Consider the following 21314-nt stretch of genomic DNA (forward strand, 5'->3'; position numbering starts at 1 on the left):
AAATGTTCTTGAACAATTAATCATCTGAAAATTATTTTTCTGTTAGCTCCCCCCACCTTGGAGAAGTAGTATTTTTTTTTTTTTGTTATGTCTACCTCTGCTTTAAAGAAATTAGTTAAAGCAAAACAAAACAAAAGACCTCCTTGTGGAAAAGACTTGCAGAAGCACAACGAATATAAAGTAAAAGATTCCCCCACTTTGTGCAGTAAGTTACTCCAAAAACTTAAAATGAAAGCCTATATGATGATTGTTATTATTAGGTTTTTATGTGTTTAAATTGCATGTATTTTTATCATTGGGAGTTATTTATCTCATCCTGTTTCATTATTTTGGAGGGAAATTTTGTAGGTGGGAGGAATAGTTTCAAAACATCTGGCAAAGGTAGTCCAGATGCTGTTAAATATCAACAGATAGATTTTGTTTTCCCTGTATAGAAGGTAAGCTCCCTGAAGCTTTGGCTGTCTTACTACTCTCTGGTTCAGTCTCTGGTATGTAATAACCACTCAGCAAATAATCCATTGAATGAATGAATGAGTGACTATTTTATTAAAATTCTAGTCTTCTGTTATTTAAGTGTAATTTTGTATTTGACCCTTCAAAGATTCTTAGTAATTTTTTTTCACTGAATTATTTGCCTGTTCTAGAACAAAAGTGCATTTTTATGTGGAGTTATGAAGACCTACAGGCAAAGGGAGAAACAGGGGAGCAAGGTGCAAGAGTCCACAAAGGGACCTGATGAAGCGAAGATCAAGGTAAAATTTGAATTGGATAGTTGTAATGAAATTTAAATTTAATTTAATGATTAGATAGAAAACTTGTATGTTTCCTAGAGTTTATAGCTTCATGTTTTTTGTGTTTTTCAAAACTACTATTTAGAACTTAAATAATTCAGGGGAAAATATATTCTAGTTAATACATTAGGAGGAGAATTTTAGGGACAAATATTCGATATTATGTTTGATGAGAAACTCTAATTCAGACTCTTGTCATTCTTGCTCTTCTGACCATGAGTGATATTTATTAATGAGTCCAATAATAGTTGCTTGGCTTGATTCGATAATACCTCTTTCAAAAAGGCTTTTGGTTCATTTTCTTTACAGGTACTTTGTTTTCTCTTGGTAAAGACTCACTGTAATAACTGCTTTTTTCTTTTGAATTTTCATTCATATTTGTTATCCTCAGTTTCTTTGTAAAATGGGAAGAGTAGTAGTGCCTACCTCATGGAGTTGTGATGATTAAATGAATTAACATTTGTAAAGCACTTACAATAGAACCCAGAATGTAGTAAGAAACTGTATAGCTATGAGCCATTATTATTATTACTGTTGTTATTACTTAGATACATTCCTGAAAGGTGAATATAGGTCTTTTAGTGAAATACCGGTGAAACCTGATTTCTTTGTTAAAAGGATCTTGATGACTTGCTGCAGTGATAGACTTTTTTAATTTGAAATGGTTATTTTATTTAATGTTGAAGTTGTTGTAGGTGATGGTCTGTTTCAGGCAGGAAATATATGTAGTTTCTGTCGTATAACTGGCTTCTATAGAGCTTAACCCCATTCTTTTAAATAATTTAATATGTGTACATTCTATTTGAGGTAGTCAACTTAAAGTATTGTTCATCGAAGAGCCCTGTGTTATTTTCCTAATGCTCACTCTGTGCTCTTGATAAGGTAATGAGAAAGTTTAAACTGTCATCCTCCCCTTTTTAAGGTGAAGGCATAAGAGCTTTAAGTTTAGTGCTTAATGTTTGATTAAAATACTAAACTACACAAATAGAGTTTCTGGCAACTCCCGTTAAGTGGATGGAGGCATCTGCCCCAAACTGATTTGCCTTTCATTTTGCAAATACTTCCAGAGGACCATATATTCACAATCTATAGAATACCAATTTGTGTTGATATCTTTAATTCTAACTTCTGATGACAGTATTACTTTTTATTAGATGTTGAGCAATCATTTAAGTTTTTTGAGCTATAGTTTCATTGTCAGTGAAGCCAAGAGTTAGACTTGATAAGTAGTTTTTTAATACTTTAGCAGTACTTTTCTAATACTTTTTTCAAATGAATTCTCATGAAATCCCACTATATATATATATATTTTAGGAGTATTTGTATGATATGTGTGTATATATATGTATATTCTACTTATGCAGATAATATGTAATGTACATATTATATATGTGTGATATATATATATTACATGTATTTCTATAGTTAGCTCTGGTTGAGTTAAGGGTGGAAGAATGGAGCCCTAAGGCATCTCAGGAATCTCAAGTTTTCTCCAGACACATTTTTGAAAACCACTGAACTTAATGATACCTAAAATCTCTTTGTTACTCTGGCATTGTATAATTTTAAAAACCTGAAGTGTAAAATTCTTTCCTTCTAGGTAGATTGTACTTTGTTTTCTATTACCAGGTTGTGTCTTTGTTCTATAGGCCTTTCATATAAATGGTGTTTCAGTTATAATAATCTCCTTGAGGGCAAGAATATATGTTTTCTATGATTCCTCAATACCTAGTGTAATGTTATGAGGAAAGTTGGTAATCAGAAAACTCATGGTTTCATTTATTTTATGAAACCTTAGATACTCATTTGGCAATTGCCAAATATTTTGAGTCTATGCAATGTGAGAATGGTCTGATTCTTAATGAGCTTGTGGCATAACAGGAGTATGAAACAAAAGGATCAAAAAAAATAAAGATTAAATTATGGAACTGCAAGTATAATACAAAGTCAGTGGGAAAGATGAATATAATAGCAAATGGGGAAAGCTGTATGAAGGAGGTAGGATTTGTATTAATTTTTGAAGGATAGAGAACATTTTATTTGAAACAAATCACTGGTGGGAATAATTAAGGTATATAAAGAGATAGAATAAGGAGAAGTCTAATTGAAGAGAAGGGGGTCAGAGGAGGAACTGTACTGTACATAAGTATGAATAGGTAATGTGGGGCTGGTTTATGTAAAACTGTTAATGATCCTTACGTCTTTCTCTGTTCTTCTAACAAAAATGTGGTATATGCTGGGGGACCTGATTTGCCTATAACTCTTTCCATCAAATATATGGAAAGAAGTGGTAAAATAAAGTGATATTGATATAAATGTGAGAGGAACTGGTGTGAATTTTGACATTTTTTACATAGCCTAAGGTATTGGCATATGTTTTGGAAAATTTAATCAACTTATTTTTTGCTTGTGTAATTTATATTCACGTATAAACAGATGTATAATTATCTCTAGGCCTTGCTTGAAAGGACTGGTTATACTCTGGATGTAACCACAGGACAGAGGAAGTATGGAGGTCCTCCACCAGACAGCGTGTACTCCGGCGTGCAACCTGGAATTGGAACAGAGGTAAGTATTTTTCAGCGGTCTGTCCAAATCCTTCCAGTTGTAAAATCTTCTATCTACTGTTACTTTATTTTTTGGTTACCTATCTGTATTTTGCTGCCTTATGAGCAAAGATAATGTGACTGCTAGATATCTGAACACCTTATAAAAGAGTGCAGAGTTCTTAGAACTGGTTGATAAAATCATGCTACTGGCAGCACAAAATTTTAGGTGTTTGGGCTGAGTTTCGAGAGAAGCAGTTCGTTTATTCTGTCTTTTTTTATGTCAGTAATTTTGAACAGTGCTTGTGTCCGGTTCCATCTCACTGCCTCCACAACCTCAGCATGGAAAATCACATGGAAGATACCCAGTATTTACTGAGAGACATTGTTTATGAGGGTGGGTTGCACAAGAAAAGGATGTGGAGTTAGATAAAAGGTTGAGCATATTGGTCTATACTTGAACAAGGAAGCAGTTTCTTTTCCATCTGTGCTTTCGTAAAGATTTCTCCATATGCCTTTATGCTAGGCTGTTCTAATCCTTTAAATGGAGAAAACTATGTGACAGAATATAAGCTCTGACAGCAGGGACCTGTTCTGTTTTGGTGGCTAACAAAATGTGAGGAATATAGTAGACACTTAATATTTGATGGTTGATTGATTATCGTCTTTTTCTTTGAATGCTGAAATTGTGACCTTTAAAATGTAAAGTACATCAAATGATAATTTTATAAAACTTTTAAAACAGTGATATAGGGTGCTTTCTTAGATTATGATGTTAGTTAAATACTTGGTGTTTTTATGTACTTTCTATTTTATATTAGAGTACTAAGAAATCTTAAGTTTACTCAAACTCCAATTTGAGTAACTTTAAAGGAAACAGTAATACATTATTTAGATTGTTATAAATGATACCCTCCTAAAAGCTAAAACTCAATTTTCAGGTAACCAAAAGCAAAGATCATTATATTGAGTTGGTGAATGGATAAACAACGGTGTTGTCACTTAACCTAACTTTTGAGATTTATGTCAGAACTAATTTTGGTTCACTTCTCTCTCTGTAAACTGAAGTTTACATTTATTGGTCTTTGTTCCCTGAATTGCTTTTTAACATTTTTGTAGTTAATATTCTATTTCTTAAGACTTAATGTTACATGTTTAAGGGGGACTCTTAAGCATTTTTTTTTCATGGTCTCTGAGACAGCTAATACTATTTTTAAACTCTTTAAAAATTACCCTAAATTACTTAATATTATATAATTATTGATAAAGTTGGGATTGGGGCTCTGAGCCATCCATGTTCCTGTGCAGGAGCAGTTGTCATTGATGAAACATAGCATCTAAGTGAGTAATAGTTTGGCGTTGTTGTCCTCTTATTAACATCCTTTCCCACTCTTCATCTTTATGTTCTGCTTCTATCGTGAACTCTTTCAAATCTACGTTCATGTTTTATTTGATTTTTAAACAGTACAGAAATATGGTTCATCTTTCTTACTGAACACTTAAAGCATGTGTGTTTTTTCTAATGATTTTAAAGTTTGTTTTTAGTGTCAGGATTTTTTATTTTTAACCTTGACCTTAACCCCCCACATAAAATGATGGAACTGCTCCTTTGCCTCTCCCTAGTCCTTGAGGCAGTTTCTGAAACACCTAGTAAAGAGTAAAACAGTTTGAAAACCAGTGATCAATAAAATGTCATTCAGCTTGTGATGCTCGTGTTAGTAGTTGCCAGTTGTTACATTTATCATAGTTTTGTTTCTGAAACTTGTTATAAAATCCTTAGAGAAAAGAATTTTGTTTATATAATAGTTTTATGTTCTTCAAAATTCCCATTACATAACCTGGTGCAAAGTGGATTGTATCTATTTCATAATAATTATAGAAATAAACTTTTTTTTAAGTCCATTAGATTGGCGCTCATTAGTGGCAACTTGTTTTTTCTTTGCTTTATATGGATAAGGAAGGAGGTGCTATTGCTACAATATTTTGCTGGAAGTATTTGAACAATTTAATAGGATAAACTGTGTTAGGTATTGAATTAGAAAGAGTTGATATGCTAATTGTAAAACATGTACATTCTCTTATATTGCATTATTTCTTTGGGAGAAAGACAGATTTTCCTGTATATTAGACATCATTGCATACAGCAGATATGGTCGCAGCAATATCCCTGTAATGAGATTACTTGCCTTAACCACTCATGTAAAACAATTTGTTACAGCAAAACCCTGCTAGGAAGTTTTGGATCTTCCCCAAAAGTTTGATTGCATAAGATTGGGCCTATACTTGTTGCCAATGAAAGTTGTGAATAATGAGGGAAAAATAGGATATTTTTAATGTGTTGGATTACTGGTAGATTTAATAAATGAGTAGTTGCTTTTAATTGGTGTCATTTAGAATGGTAGGTTTTGGTTTTTGTTTTATTTTGGTACAGTTATTATTAAAGATTGTTCTAGCTCTTGATTGAGGAAGTTGAAGTTAGAGTCAGTGCCTGAGACTGTGGCAGTATTAAAATTGAATTATTAGAGGTCTGTGAGTTTTTATCTCTAGATAAAATCTACAGTAAAGTAACCATATAAATTACCACTCATTAACAGACATTGTTGCTAAATTTTGTTGAGGTGAGAAATACAATTTTAAAAAATTTTTTTATTGTGGTAACATATACAGACAACATAAAATTTCACTTTTTTAAAATAATGTTCAAGTATATAATTCACTGGTGTTAATTACATTCATAGTGTTGTGCTGCCATCACATCTATCCATTACCAGAACTTTTCCATTGACCAAAGCAAATTCTTTGTTTAGTAAGCATTACTCACCATTCCCCACAACTGCCTCTGGTAACCTCTAGTCTGCATTATGTATGTCTCTATGAATTTGTATATTCTAGTTACTTCATATGAGTGATACCATACAATATTCTTTTTTGTCTGACTAATTTGAATCAACTTGGTATCTTCAGATTTTATCCATCCTATAGCATATGTCAAAACTTCATTCCTTTTTTATCATTTTATAAAATTGTGGAATATAACATATATACATAGATGTGGTAACTTTCCAAGTGCAATTTAACAGGTAGAGAGCAAATTTCAAAGAATTTATGGATTACAGTTCCATAGTTTCAGTTATTTCCTTATTGTGAAATATAACATATATGCAAAAATTCTTTCAAAGTATGATTTAACAAGTAGATACATAGGAAATTTCCAAAAATGTTATGAGTTACAGTACCATAGTTTCACTGTTTCCTTATTGTCAAATATAACATGTATACAAAAAGGTGATAACTTTCAAATTACAATTTAACAATTAGCTACAGAACAGATTTAAAAGGATGCTATGGGTTACAGTTCCACCATTTCAGTTCTTTCCTTCTATTCTAATGCCCTAGCAACTAAGAAGAAGAAAATTACAGAGATTCTGTATTCATAATCCTTTGTTAAATTGTCTATTGCTACCCATTCCTCTAGTTTTAATCACTTTCCCGATCTTCAGGGATGTCTAGGCAGTGACCACCCTGACTTGTTCATGTTGAAAAGGGATGGCGACATGGGAAAAGGGGATGCGACTGGTTGATGTTCTTGAGGAGGCTGTTGCCTCTGGGTTTTGGGACTTGGCTGATATAGGAGCTCTCTGGAGGATTTAAGATTCTGAAGAATAAACTTAGTGAGTGAAACTTCTATAGAGTCTCAAATAGGGACCCAGGTATTCTTTAGGCTTTTCAGGACTACTGTTGACTTGGGCTTATCATACTATGGCCATTTGGCATATCTAACTGAAGCTTGCATAGGAGTAACCTCCAGGACAGCCTCTTGACTCTCTTAGAAATAGCCACTGAAACCTTATTTTGTTGCCTTTCCTTTCCCCCTTTTGGTCAAAAAGGCATTCTCAGCCCCTTGAAGCCAGGGTCAGGCTTGTTCCCAGAATCTGTGTCCCATGTCACCAGGGAGACTCATTCATCTGGGATGTCCTGTCCCACATTGGGAGGAGGATGATAAATTTATTTGCAGAGTTAGGCTTAGAGAGATAAAGTCCTCAGTTGAGCAACAAAAGAGTTTCTCTGGCGGTGATTCCTAGGCTTAGTTATAGGTAGGCTTAGCCTCCCCTTTACAACCATAAGTTTCCCAAGAACAAGCCTCAAGATTGAGGACTTGACTTATGAAGTAGGGGGTTCTTAAGTTCACACAGAATGTGTTATGTCCACAGTAATCCATCCTTATCTCACGTTATCATCACTTAATTGTACAATCCTCATCACTCTCCATTTTAAACAATTCTCATGACCCAAAACACCTTGTAGCTCTTTTCAGACCTTAATTATTTGTCTCTAGAATTTGTGTGGTACTAGTAAGGTATTCCTATTAATTATAGTCCCTAGTATGTAATAGGTAGATTTTTCTATCTGTTCAGTTGTCAACTCTCTTTACTAGTGTTAATACCTTAGAAATATATCATGCAAGCATCTATCTGTATTTGTAGTGCTGCTCTGTGGGATACATAACTTTAAACGACCCCTTTCAAGCCTATTTGCCTTCGATACAGCTCTGCTACTTATAATCCCATTAACAAATGATCATCACCCCTATCCATTCCCATACCTTTGAATTCACCATCATTAACATTATCTGAACATATTAGATTATCATTCCCCCTCCACTAGCTTCTATCACTAGGTCCCCGGTAATTCTACATTATAAGACATTGATTTTACATTGTTCAGGGAGTTCATAGAAGTGGTAACATACAATAGCTCTCCTTTTGTGTCTGACTTACTTCACTCAGCATTGTATATTCTAGGTTCATCCATGTTTCAGGACCTTGTTCCTAACTTCATTCCTTTTTACAGCTATAGTATTCCGTTGTATGGATATACTATGTTTTTTTAACCCATTCTTAGTTGATGGACATTTGGGTTGCTTCCACCTTTTGTCTATAATGCTGCTGTGGACATTTGTGCACATGTTTTTGTTTGGACATAAGTTTTTGTTTCTCTTGGGTATGTCCCTTGGAGTGGAATTGCTAGGTCATGTTATGAACATTGATGTACAGATGATCTGTCCAAGTTCCTGCTTTCTGTTCTTTTGGGATTGCCAGGTTATACAGTAATTCTATACTTAACTTTCTGAGGAACCTCCAAGCTGTTTTACACAATGGCTGTACCAATTTTGCATAAAACCTACAATGCATGAGGGTTTCTGTTTCTCTGCATCTTCCCCCAAATTGGTTCTTTTCTTTTCTTTTTTTTGCTTTTTTTTCTTTTTCTTAATAGCCATTCTAGTGGATGTGAAGTGGATAGGCATATGATTATAGTACCTTTGTATTCTCAAGCCAGTATTATAAAACTGTTTTGGGAAGCAAATTCTGTTTTTATTTTGTTTCCATTAACACAAATGCAGTATCGATGGTTATGGGTGAAGAGTATTCCATTGATGTGCTATGGAGGTGTTCAGTGGAAATGGCTGCTTGAGATCTAATTCTTTGGTTTATTAACTAATGGAGTTGTTACAGAACCAGTGAATTTAACAGAAGCTGAGAAGTATATATAAATAAAAGAAGAAGAGAAGCTGATGTGTTTGCAAAATAGCAAAATTTAGCTAGGAAGTGGATAATGGAAGAACCCCAAGAGATGCCAAGAGATTTTGTTGAATGACATTGTTATTTCTAGTGATTCTTTTTCCTCCCCTTTCCAAGAGGGCTTCCTCTTTATTGTTGAAGTATTTGATGGATAGATAACAGACAGCCAAAATTTTTCTAAGGTTTGAAGACTGTTGAGCAAAGAAAGAACCATTGTGGTATTCACAAGTTCTGTTTGTTTTAGAGGAGGATGGGTTACTTGTACATGATTGAGTGCTTACTCTTAATAGCTAATATGGAATGAGAATGGCTCAGAGACCAACAAATCAATAAAAGTATTTCTGTTTCATTTTAGCTTTTTAAAATTGAGCTTAAAAACTTAAAAATGAAAGGAACAATGCTTAGATTTTTTAAGTTAATTTTTTTTAAATTGTGGTAAAATACACATAATATAAAAATCATTTTAACCTTTTTTAAGTGAACAATTCTCTGACATTAAGTACATTGACAATGTTGTGTAACTTTCCCCCCTACTTCCAGAATATTTTCATCATCACAGACAAAATCTCAAATCTATTAAGCAATAACTCCCCATCTCCCATGCCCCAACTCCTGGTAACCACTATTCTGCTATTTGCTTGTTCTAGGTATTTCATAGAAGAGAAATCATACAGTATTTGTCCTTTTCTGTCTTTTGTTTTTTTTTCACTCAACATGATATCTCTGAGGTTCATCCATGTTGTGGCATGTGTCAACACTTTTTTTGCAGGTTATTCTAGTTTGAAACTGTTATGTACCCCAGAAAAGCTATGCTCTTTTAATCCAGTCTTGTGGGTGCAGACTTATGGTGGGTGGGATCTTTTGATTTGGGTGTTTCCATGGAGATGTGATCCCGCCAATTCAAGATGGGTCTTAATTAGTTTCCTGGAGTCTTGGGGAGAAAGAGAGCTCAGAGCCGACCCGGACCCAGCCACTTGGAGATGCAGACAGAATGATGTTTGGCGATATTAAGCTAAGAGATGAAGCCCAGAGTTTGCCTTGGAAACACTGATAACCCAGAAACACTTAGTGAGAAAATGCCCAGAGACATTTTGGAGACAGCCGTTGAAACCAGCACCAAGAGAGAAGCTGAGAGATGAAATCCAGAGTTTGTCCCCTGCCTCCTAGATGCTTAGAGAGAAACTTGTGGGAGAAACAAACAAGGACACAGGAGCTGAGAGAGAAAAGCGGAGACAGAAGCCCAAAGACATATTGGAGAAAGCAATGGAAACAAGAAGCTAACCCCGGGAGGGGCTCAGCAGACTCCAGCCATGTTCCTCCCCATGTGACAGAGGAACCCCGATGCCATCAGCCTTTCTTCAGAGAAGTTATCATCCTGTTTGATACCTTAATTGGGACATTTTCATGGCCTTAGAACTATAAATTTGTGAACTATTAAACCCCCTTTGTAAAAGCCAATCCATTTCTGGTATTTTGCATTCTGGCAGCTTTATCAAACCAAAACACAGGTGAATAATATTCCAGTGTATGATATACCACATTTTGTTTATCCATTCATCTGTGGATGGACACTTTGCTTGCTTCCACCTTTTGGTTATTGTGAGTAATGCTACTGTGAACATTGGTGTACAGATACCTGTTCGAGGCCATGCTTTTAATTCTTCTGGGTAGATACCTAGGAGTAGAAATGCTGGATTGTATGATATTTCTGTTTAACTTACTAAGGAAGTGCCAAACTTTTCCACAGTGACTGCACCATTTTACATTCCACTAACAGTGTACTAATGTTCCTGTTTCTCCACTCCTTCCAGTACTTGTTAATTTCTGCTTTTGTTGTTTTTTTTTCAATAATAGCCATCCTAGTAGTGTGAAGTGTTATCTCGTGATTTTGATTTGCATTTCCCTAAAGACTAATGATGTTTTCAGCTTTCGTGTGCTTTTTGGGCATTTGAATATCTTCGAGAAATGTTTATTGAAATCCTTGCCCAGACTTAAATTGGGTTGCCTTTTAGTTGTTGAGTTATAGGAGTTCTTTATATAGTCTGGATACTAAACCCTTTTCAGATATATGGCTTTAAACTATTTTCTCCCAATCTGTAGGTTATTTTTTCACTTACTTGTTAATGTCCTTTGCATAAAAGTTTTTCATTTTGATGAAGTCCATTTTCTCAGTTTTCTTTTATTGTTTGTACTTTTGGTGTAAAATTTAAGAATATTGCCTAATACAAGACCCTAAAGATATTTCCCTATGTTTTCTTGTAAGAGTTTTATTATTTAGCTCCTAAAGTTAGGTTATTATCTACCTTGAATTAATTTTTATATCTGGTGTGAAGGTAGGGTTCCAAATTCATTTTTTGCATGTCACATTACCATTTGTTGAAGAGAGTATTCTTTCTCTATTGAATGGTCTTGGTGCCACTGTCAAAAGTCAACTGGCCATAGATGTGTGGCTTTATTAATTTCTGAACAGTTTCTTTTTAACCTTTTAAAATTCTTCTTATGTCCTAAGTTAAATTGATCTTGAAATGAAGCCATCCCCTGTTTCTTAGATAAACTAGTATTTTTGATACATGGCTTGTTTCTTCATGGACCCCAGTGATTATAATATTAGGGACCTTATTGACTACAGATTTGTTGGTGTTTCTTCTATAGTAAAAAAATGTATTCTTATGGAAAAATCTATAATATTCAAATGATACTTTAAAGTACAAAGAGCTCACTCTTGTGAATCCTTTCTATAAAGTAATTGATCAATCCTTAAATTTCCTTTCTGGAAACACAGTTTTCACATTAGGTTTGCTTAATGAGACAAACTTGTCTATTTCTAAAAGTACAGGCAGAAGTGTTATGTACGTAGTGTAATAATCTGACACTTAGCTGAGTGTCAAATATCTTTCATATTGCCACCACATATGCTCTTTCTTTGCTTTATATATATTGTAATGGGTAGGGAAAAAATAAGGATGGATAGTGAAAGGTATAATTATTACGTACCATTGCATTATGTTAATGAAAACAATATAAAGCAGAACTTGCTTCCCAAAACAGTTTTAAAATACTCAGATGCAAAAGTATATAACCAGACTAGGCCAAATATCCTAGCCACACCAAAAAGTTCATTTGAAAATTAAAATAAATTATTCTTGTGTATTTTCTTCTTTCAGTGTACCTTTTGTCAGTAGCTTTCTTTTTGCATTATTCCCTGTTGATGAGTGTTCGTTTATAGGGTTGTTATACAGATTAATATTGCTGAAGCTGGTGAAAAGTGGTCAGATTCTCAATACTTTTAAGGTATATCTGACTGTTGGCAGATTCGGTATGGGGGGCATGTGAGAGAGGAGTCAGGGATGACTTCAAGTTTTTTGATCTTAGCATCTAGAAGGATGGAATTGCCATGTACTGAAATGAGGGACTGTGGAGAGGAGAAAGTTAACAGAATTAAAAAAATAAACAGTAGCTCAGTTCTGGACATGTTATTGTTAGGTGTCTTGTAGACATCCAAGTGGAGCTGTTGAATGAGCAGTTCCTTATATGATCCTGGAGTTCATGTGAGAGTTCTGGCTGGAAATTTTAAATGTGGGAGGCATCAACATCTAGATGGTATTTAAGAACCACAAATTAGGAAGCAGTCACCAAGGGAGGGTGTGTAAGTAGAGAAATGGTCTGAGATCTGAGCCTCTGAGCCCTGTAGCCATTCAGTATTTAGAGGTTGGAAAGATGGAACCAACAAAGGGGATTGAGAAGGAAGAAGGAACAGTTGAGATAAGAGAAAAAGCAGTAGTGTGGAAACCAGGTGAATTAAGTTTTCACAGAAGGAGGGATTGGTCATTTATAGCAAACTTTCTAAGCAAGATGAAGATTGAAAATTGACTCTTGGATGTGACAGTATGGGGGTCTTCAGAGAGAGAAGGGGGTGGAGGGGTTCCTCAAAAACTTAAACATAGAACTGCCATATGACCCAACAATTCCATTCCTTTTGGGTTTCTACCTAAAAGAATTGAAAACGGACTCAAACAGATACTTATACACCAATGTTCATAGCTGCTTTATTCATAATAGCTAAAAGCTGAAAACAACCCAAGTGTCTAGCAATAAATGAGTGGATAAACAAAATGTGGTATATACATGCAGTAGAATATTATGCAGCCATAAAAAGAATGAAGTCCTGATACATGACCATGAATGAACCTTGAAAACATGCTAAGAGCAATAAGACAGATACAAAAGGACAAATATTGTGTGATTCCATTTATATGAGGAATGAGAAATAGACATAGTCATAGAGACAGAAAATATATTAAAGGTTACCAGGGGCTGGGGCAGCGAGGAGGAATGGGAGTTACTTGTTCAGTGGGTACAGTGTTGTTGTTTGGGGTGATATACAGCATTCTGAAATAATTAATGCTACTGAATTATAAACTTAAATGATAAAATGCCAAATTTTATATGTTTATATTTTACCACGATAAAATTTTAAAAAGGAAGGAAAGTGAGAGGAGAGGAATTTAAGACAGAAATACAGACCACTTTTTTGAGGAATTTTGCTGCAAAGGGTAGCAGCGAAATGGACCATGGCTGCAAGGGGTGGAAGGGTCAGGGTATATTTTTGTTTTAATTTAAATTTCAAAGGAGAAATTTTGTCTACTGATGGGAATGATCCAGTAGAACGGGGGAAATTGATGATACAGGAGAGTTGTTGCTTGAGAGAAGAAACAGGAGCCTAGTGAACAAATTAGCAGTATGAATTAGACAGATGTTCATTCATATATTTATTTAAAGATGAACAGTTATTATATCCCAGGCACTGTGTTCAGTGCTGGGAATAAAGTGGGGAACATGACATGGACACTCTGTTGCATGGAAATTGAATCCTCTTGCTGGTTTATTCCCAGATGAGGAAATTGAAACTCACTGATAAAGAAACTTGCTCAGGGTAACCAAAAAGTAGATTTGAATCCAACTTAACTTGAAACTTGCTGTTTCTTACCTTCCCCCCCATCCTCTTAGGTATCACTCTATGCCAAGCCGCCATCATGTCCCATTAACCTGACTGGTCTACCCATTTCTCCTATTCAGTCCATTTTCCACCCAGCTGTCAGGATTTTCCTTTTAAAATGTGTCACACCTAGTTACTCTTTCTAAATCCTCTGATGGCTTCCTGCATCTGGAATAAAAGCCACACTACTAACCATGGCCTAATTTACTGTTAACTCCTATCTTCTTACCACTGTCAAGTCACTGGCATTTTTGCTGTCCCTCAAGTATGTCAAGTGTACTCCCTCTCATGGCCTTTAGTATTTGTTCCCTTGGCATGGAGTGTTCTTTCCTCAGATTTTTACTTTGTTTTCTCTCCCTTAGAGCTCAGCACAAATTTACCTTCTTAGGGAGGCTGTACCAGGTAAAATAAAATTCCTTCCCCGTATGCTGAGTGTGGTTATCAGTGCATGAAAACAATAATTCTGATTTCTTTTTAAATAGTTATATTTTCTAAATATTCTACAATGGAGATTTAATACTTTTGTTACTTTTATTTTTTCAGAAGTCAAAATGACTAAAACCCACCCTCGTCATCCAGCTCCCTCTGATTTTCCCCATTTCTCTTTGGTAGAACATAATTTATTTTCCCTAAACCCTAACCCCCTCAACAGAGGAAATAATCCCATCAACAAATAATTTCAGATATATTTCCCTCATATTCATCTATCTGTATCCAATTAATCTTTTAATTATTAGCTTAAAGTCATTCTACTGCATCATGCCTAGCCTATACAGACAATGGCTCCCTCCCCTGTCCATGCATTTTTCTAGGTTCTAGAGATAATAGTGCATACGACGGATAAGGTTTAGGCCTTCATGATGTTTATATTCTACTGATAGGGAAAGACAGAAATCAAGAAAATAAAGAATATGATTTCAGGAGCTGTTGAAGTAAAACAGGGTAAAAAATGAAACTAGAATACAGGTTATCGGGCTGTGGTGGTGGTAGGGAATGGGGAGTTAATGCTTAATTGCTACAGAATTTGTGTTTGGGGTGGTAGAAAAGTTCTGGTACTGGATGATGGTGATGATAGCATAACATTGTGAATGTAAATAACACTGCTGAATTACATATTTACATATGGTTAAAAGGGACAAAAATGTATATAAAAACAACTTTAAAACTGTCCTAATAATGGCCATCAGAAGTATGTCTTGTTTTATTAGTTTGCTTCTTTACTATAAAGGTGGACATTAAGCAATCATGCAGTTTTCAATAAGAAGTAATTTAAAAAATTAACAAAACTAGACAGTGGTTCTTAATGAGCAGGATTAAATTAAGTAGTTTGAAATGCTCTTTTAACATAATTTACCATAGCAGGGTGTTGTCTGTGTGGAACCCTTTATCAGTCAGGCAGTTATGTAAAGTACTGATGGGATTTCCAGAGAATCTTTTGTTTGCTTAAATTCACATGTAGGAGAGGCGGGGCAAGATGGCAGACTGGTGAGCTGTATGTTTTAGTTACTCCTCCAGGAAAGTAGGTAGAAAGCCAGGAACTGCGTGGACTGGACACCACAGAGCAATCTGACTTTGGGCATACTTCATACAACACTCATGAAAACGTGGAACTGCTGAGATCAGCGAAATCTGTAAGTTTTTGCGGCCAGGGGTCCCGCGCCCCTCCCTGCCAGGCTCAGTCACGGGGGAGGAGGGGCTGTCAGCTCCGGGAAGGAGAAGACAGAACTGCAGTGGCTGCCCTTATCGGAAACTCATTCTACTGATTCAAACTCCAACCATAGATACACTGAGACCAGACACCAGAGAATCTGAGAGCAGCCAGCCCAGCAGAGAGGAGACAGGCATAGAAAAAAAACAACATGAAAAACTCCAAAATAAAAGCGGAGGATTTTTGGAGTTCTGGTGAACATAGAAAGGGGAAGGGCCCTGAGGCGCATATGCAAATCCCGAAGAAAAGCTGATCTCTCTGCCCTGTGGACCTTTCCTTAATGGCCCTGGTTGCTTTGTCTCTTAGCATTTCAATAACCCATTAGATCTCTGAGGAGGGCCCGTTTTTTTGTTGTTGTTGTTTTTTTTTTAATCCTTTTTTCTTTTTCTAAAACAATTACTCTAAGAAGCCCAATACAGAAAGCTTCAAAGACTTGCTATTTGGGCAGGTCAAGTCAAGAGCAGAACTAGGAGACCTCTGAGACAAAACGCAATAATCCAGTGGCTGAGAAAATTCACTAAACAGCACAACTTCCCAAGAAAAGGGGGGTGTCCGCTCACAGCCATCATCCTGGTGGACAGGAAACACTCCTGCCCATCGCCAGCCCCATAGCCCAGAACTGCCCCAGACAACCCAGTGTGACGGAAGTGCTTCAAATAACAGGCACACACCACAAAACTGGGCGTGGACATTAGCCTTCCCTGCAACCTCAGCTGATTGTCCCAGAGTTGGGAAGGTAGAGCAGTGTGAATTAACAAAGCCCCATTCAGCCATCATTTCAGCAGACTGGGAGCCTCCCTACACAGCCCAGCAGCCCAGAACTGCCCTGGGGGGACGGCACTCACCTGTGACATAGCACAGTCATCCCTCAACAGAGGACCCGGGGTGCACGGCCTGGAAGAGGGGCCCACTTGCAAGTCTCAGGAGCCATACGCCAATACCAAGGACTTGTGGGTCAGTGGCAGAGACAAACTGTGGCAGGACTGAACTGAAGGATTAGACTATTGCAGCAGCTTTAAAACTCTAGGATCACCAGGGAGATTTGATTGTTAGAGCCACCCCCCCACCCTGACTGCCCAGAAACACGCCCCATATACAGGGCAGGCAACACCAACTACACACGCAAGCATGGTACACCAATTGGACCCCACAAGACTCACTCCCCCACTCACCAAAAAGGCTAAGTAGGGGAGAACTGGCTTGTGGAGAACAGGTGGCTCGTGGACGCCACCTGCTGGTTAGTTAGAGAAAGTGTACTCCACGAAGCTGTAGATCTGATAAATTAGAGATAAGGACTTCAATTGGTCTACAAATCCTAAAAGAACCCTGTCAAGTTCAGAAAATGCCAAGAGGCCAAAAACAACAGAAAATTATAAAGCATATGAAAAAACCAGACGATATGGATAACCCAAGCCCAAGCACCCAAATCAAAAGACCAGAAGAGACACAGCACCTAGAGCAGCTACTCAAAGAACTAAAGATGAACAATGAGACCATAGTATGGGAGATAAAGGAAATCAAGAAGACCCTAGAAGAGCATAAAGAAGACATTGCAAGACTAAATAAAAAAATGGATGATTTTATGGGAATTAAAGAAACTGTTGACCAAATTAAAAAGATTCTGGACACTCATAGTACAAGACTAGAGGAAGTTGAACAACGAATCAGTGACCTGGAAGATGACAGAATGGAAAATGAAAGCATAAAAGAAAGAATGGGGAAAAAAATTGAAAAAATCGAAATGGACCTCAGGGATATGATACATAATATGAAACGTCCAAATATAAGACTCATTGGTGTCCCAGAAGGGAAAGAAAAGGGTAAAGGTCTAGGAAGAGTATTCAAAGAAATTGTTGGGGAAAACTTCCCAAATCTTCTAAACAACATAAATACACAAATCATAAATGCTCAGCGAACTCCAAATAGAATAAATCCAAATAAACCCACTCCGAGACATATACTGATCACACTGTCAAACACAGAAGAGAAGGAGCAAGTTCTGAAAGCAGCAAGAGAAAAGCAATTCACCACATACAAAGGAAACAGCATAAGACTAAGTAGTGACTACTCAGCAGCCACCATGGAGGCGAGAAGGCAGTGGCACGATATATTTAAAATTCTGAGTGAGAAAAATTTCCAGCCAAGAATACTTTATCCAGCAAAGCTCTCCTTCAAATTTGAGGGAGAGCTTAAATTTTTCACAGACAAACAAATGCTGAGAGAATTTGCTAACAAGAGACCTGCCCTACTGGAGATACTCAAGGGAGCCCTACAGACAGAGAAACAAAGAAAGGACAGAGAGACTTGGAGAAAGGTTCAGTACTAAAGAGATTCGGTATGGGTACAATAAAGGATATTAATAGACAGAGGGGAAAAATATGACAAACATAAACCAAAGGATAAGATGGCTGATTCAAGAAATGCCTTCACGGTTATAACGTTGAATGTAAATGGATTAAACTCCCCAATTAAAAGATATAGATTCGCAGAATGGATCAAAAAAAATGAACCATCAATATGTTGCATACAAGAGACTCATCTTAGACACAGGGACACAAAGAAACTGAAAGTGAAAGGATGGAAAAAAATATTTCATGCAAGCTACAGCCAAAAGAAAGCAGGTGTAGCAATATTAATCTCAGATAAAATAGACTTCAAATGCAGGGATGTTTTGAGAGACAAGGCCACTACGTACTAATAAAAGGGGCAATTCAGCAAGAAGAAATAACAATCGTAAATGTCTATGCACCCAACGAAGGTGCCACAAAATACATGAGAGAAACACTGGCAAAACTAAAGGAAGCAATTGATGTTTCCACAATAATTGTGGGAGACTTCAACACATCACTCTCTCCTATAGATAGATCAACCAGACAGAAGACCAATAAGGAAATTGAAAACCTAAACAATCTGATAAATGAATTAGATTTAACAGACATATACAGGACATTACATCCCAAATCACCAGGATACACATACTTTTCTAGTGCTCATGGAACTTTCTCCAGAATAGATCATATGCTGGGACATAAAACAAGCCTCAATAAATTTAAAAAGATTGAAATTATTCAAAGCACATTCTCTGACCACAATGGAATACAATTAGAAGTCAATAACCATCAGAGACTTAGAAAATTCACAAATACCTGGAGGTTAAACAACACACTCCTAAACAATCAGTGGGTTAAAGAAGAAATAGCAAGAGAAATTGTTAAATATATAGAGACAAATGAAAATGAGAACACAACATACCAAAACCTATGGGATGCAGCAAAAGCAGTGCTAAGGGGGAAATTTATAGCACTAAACGCATATATTAAAAAGGAAGAAAGAGCCAAAATCAAAGAACTAATGGATCAACTGAAGAAGCTAGAAAATGAACAGCAAACCAATCCTAAACCAAGTAGAAGAAAAGAAATCACAAGGATTAAAGCAGAAATAAATGACATAGAGAACAAAAAAACAATAGAGAGGATAAATATCACCAAAAGTTGGTTCTTTGAGAAGATCAACAAGATTGACAAGCCCCTAGCTAGACTGACAAAATCAAAAAGAGAGAAGACCCATATAAACAAAATAATGAATGAAAAAGGTGACATAACTGCAGATCCTGAAGAAATTAAAAAAATTATAAGAGGATACTATGAACAACTGTATGGCAACAAACTGGATAATGTAGAGGAAATGGACAATTTCCTGGAAACATATGAACAACCTAGACTGACCAGAGAAGAAATAGAAGACCTCAACCAACCCATCACAAGCAAAGAGATCCAATCAGTCATCAAAAATCTTCCCACAAATAAATGCCCAGGGCCAGATGGCTTCACAGGGGAATTCTACCAAACTTTCCAGAAAGAACTGACACCAATCTTACTCAAACTCTTTCAAAACATTGAAGAAAATGGAACACTACCTAACTCATTTTATGAAGCTAACATCAATCTAATACCAAAACCAGGCAAAGATGTTACAAAAAAGGAAAACTACCGGCCAATCTCCCTAATGAATATAGATGAAAAAATCCTCAACAAAATACTTGCAAATCAAATCCAAAGACACATTAAAAACATCATACACCATGACCAAGTGGGGTTCATTCCAGGCATGCAAGGATGGTTCAACATAAGAAAATCATTCAATGTATTACAACACATTAACAAGTCAAAAGGGAAAAATCAATTGATCATCTCAATAGATGCTGAAAAAGCATTTGACAAAATCCAACATCCCTTTTTGATAAAAACACTTCAAAAGGTAGGAATTGAAGGAAACTTCCTCAACATGATAAAGAGCATATATGAAAAACCCACAGCCAGCATAGTACTCAATGGAGAGAGACTGAAAGCCTTCCCTCTAAGATCAGGAACAAGACAAGGATGCCCGCTGTCACCACTGTTATTCAACATTGTGCTGGAAGTGCTAGCCAGGGCAATCCGGCAAGACAAAGAAATAAAAGGCATCCAAATTGGAAAAGAAGAAGTAAAACTGTCATTATTTGCAGATGATATGATCTTATATCTAGAAAACCCTGAGAAATTGACGATACAGCTACTAGAGCTAATAAACAAATTTAGCAAAGTAGCGGGATACAAGGTTAATGCACATAAGTCAGTAATGTTTCTATATGCTAGAAATGAACAAACTGAAGAGACACTCAAGAAAAAGATACCATTTTCAATAGCAACTAAAAAAATCAAGTACCTAGGAATAAACTTAACCAAAGATGTAAAAGACCTATACAAAGAAAACTACATAACTCTACTAAAAGAAATAGAAGGGAACCTTAAAAGATGGAAAAATATTCCATGTTCATGGATAGGAAGACTAAATGTCATTAAGATGTCAATTCTACCCAAACTCATCTACAGATTCAATGCAATCCCAATCAAAATTCCAACAACCTACTTTGCAGACTTGGAAAAGCTAGTTATCAAATTTATTTGGAAAGGGAAGATGCCTCGAATTGCTAAAGACACTCTAAAAAAGAAAAACGAAGTGGGAGGACTTACACTCCCTGACTTTGAAGCTTATTATAAAGCCACAGTTACCAAAACAGCATGGTACTGGCACAAAGATAGACATATAGATCAATGGAATTGAATTGAGAATTCGGAGATAGACCCTCAGATCTATGGCCGACTGATCTTTGATAAGGCCCCCAAAGTCACTGAACTGAGTCATAATGGTCTTTTCAACAAATGGGGCTGGGAGAGTTGGATATCCATATCCAAAAGAATGAAAGAGGACCCCTACCTCACCCCCTACACAAAAATTAACTCAAAATGGACCAAAGATCTCAATATAAAAGAAAGTACCATAAAACTCCTAGAAGATAATGTAGGAAAACATCTTCAAGACCTTGTATTAGGCGGCCACTTCCTAGACTTTACACCCAAAGCACAAGCAACAAAAGAGAAAATAGATAAATGGGAACTCCTCAAGCTTAGAAGTTTCTGCACCTCAAAGGAATTTCTCAAAAAGGTAAAGAGGCAGCCAACTCAATGGGAAAAAATTTTTGGAAACCATGTATCTGACAAAAGACTGATATCTTGCATATATAAAGAAATCCTACAACTCAATGACAATAGTACAGTCGGCCCAATTATAAAATGGGCAAAAGATATGAAAAGACAGTTCTCTGAAGAGGAAATACAAATGGCCAAGAAACACATGAAAAAATGTTCAGCTTCA

The 21314-nt window shown here is 36.2% G+C and overlaps 1 protein-coding gene across 6 annotated transcripts in view; it reads left to right on the forward strand.

Annotated features, from left to right (window-relative positions):
- Positions 1–21314, forward strand: part of HNRNPR (heterogeneous nuclear ribonucleoprotein R) — a 46039-nt gene that overhangs the window by 5904 nt on the left and 18821 nt on the right. For all 6 annotated transcript variants that reach the window (XM_037828226.1, XM_037828225.1, XM_037828228.1 and 3 more), the window contains 2 exons: positions 645–752; positions 3246–3359. In XM_037828226.1, coding sequence (XP_037684154.1) covers positions 645–752; positions 3246–3359 — 222 coding nt within the window. The remainder of the gene's footprint in view (positions 1–644; positions 753–3245; positions 3360–21314) is intronic.

Source organism: Choloepus didactylus, chromosome 2 (genome assembly GCF_015220235.1).
Source record: "Choloepus didactylus isolate mChoDid1 chromosome 2, mChoDid1.pri, whole genome shotgun sequence".
NCBI lineage: Eukaryota > Metazoa > Chordata > Mammalia > Pilosa > Megalonychidae > Choloepus > Choloepus didactylus.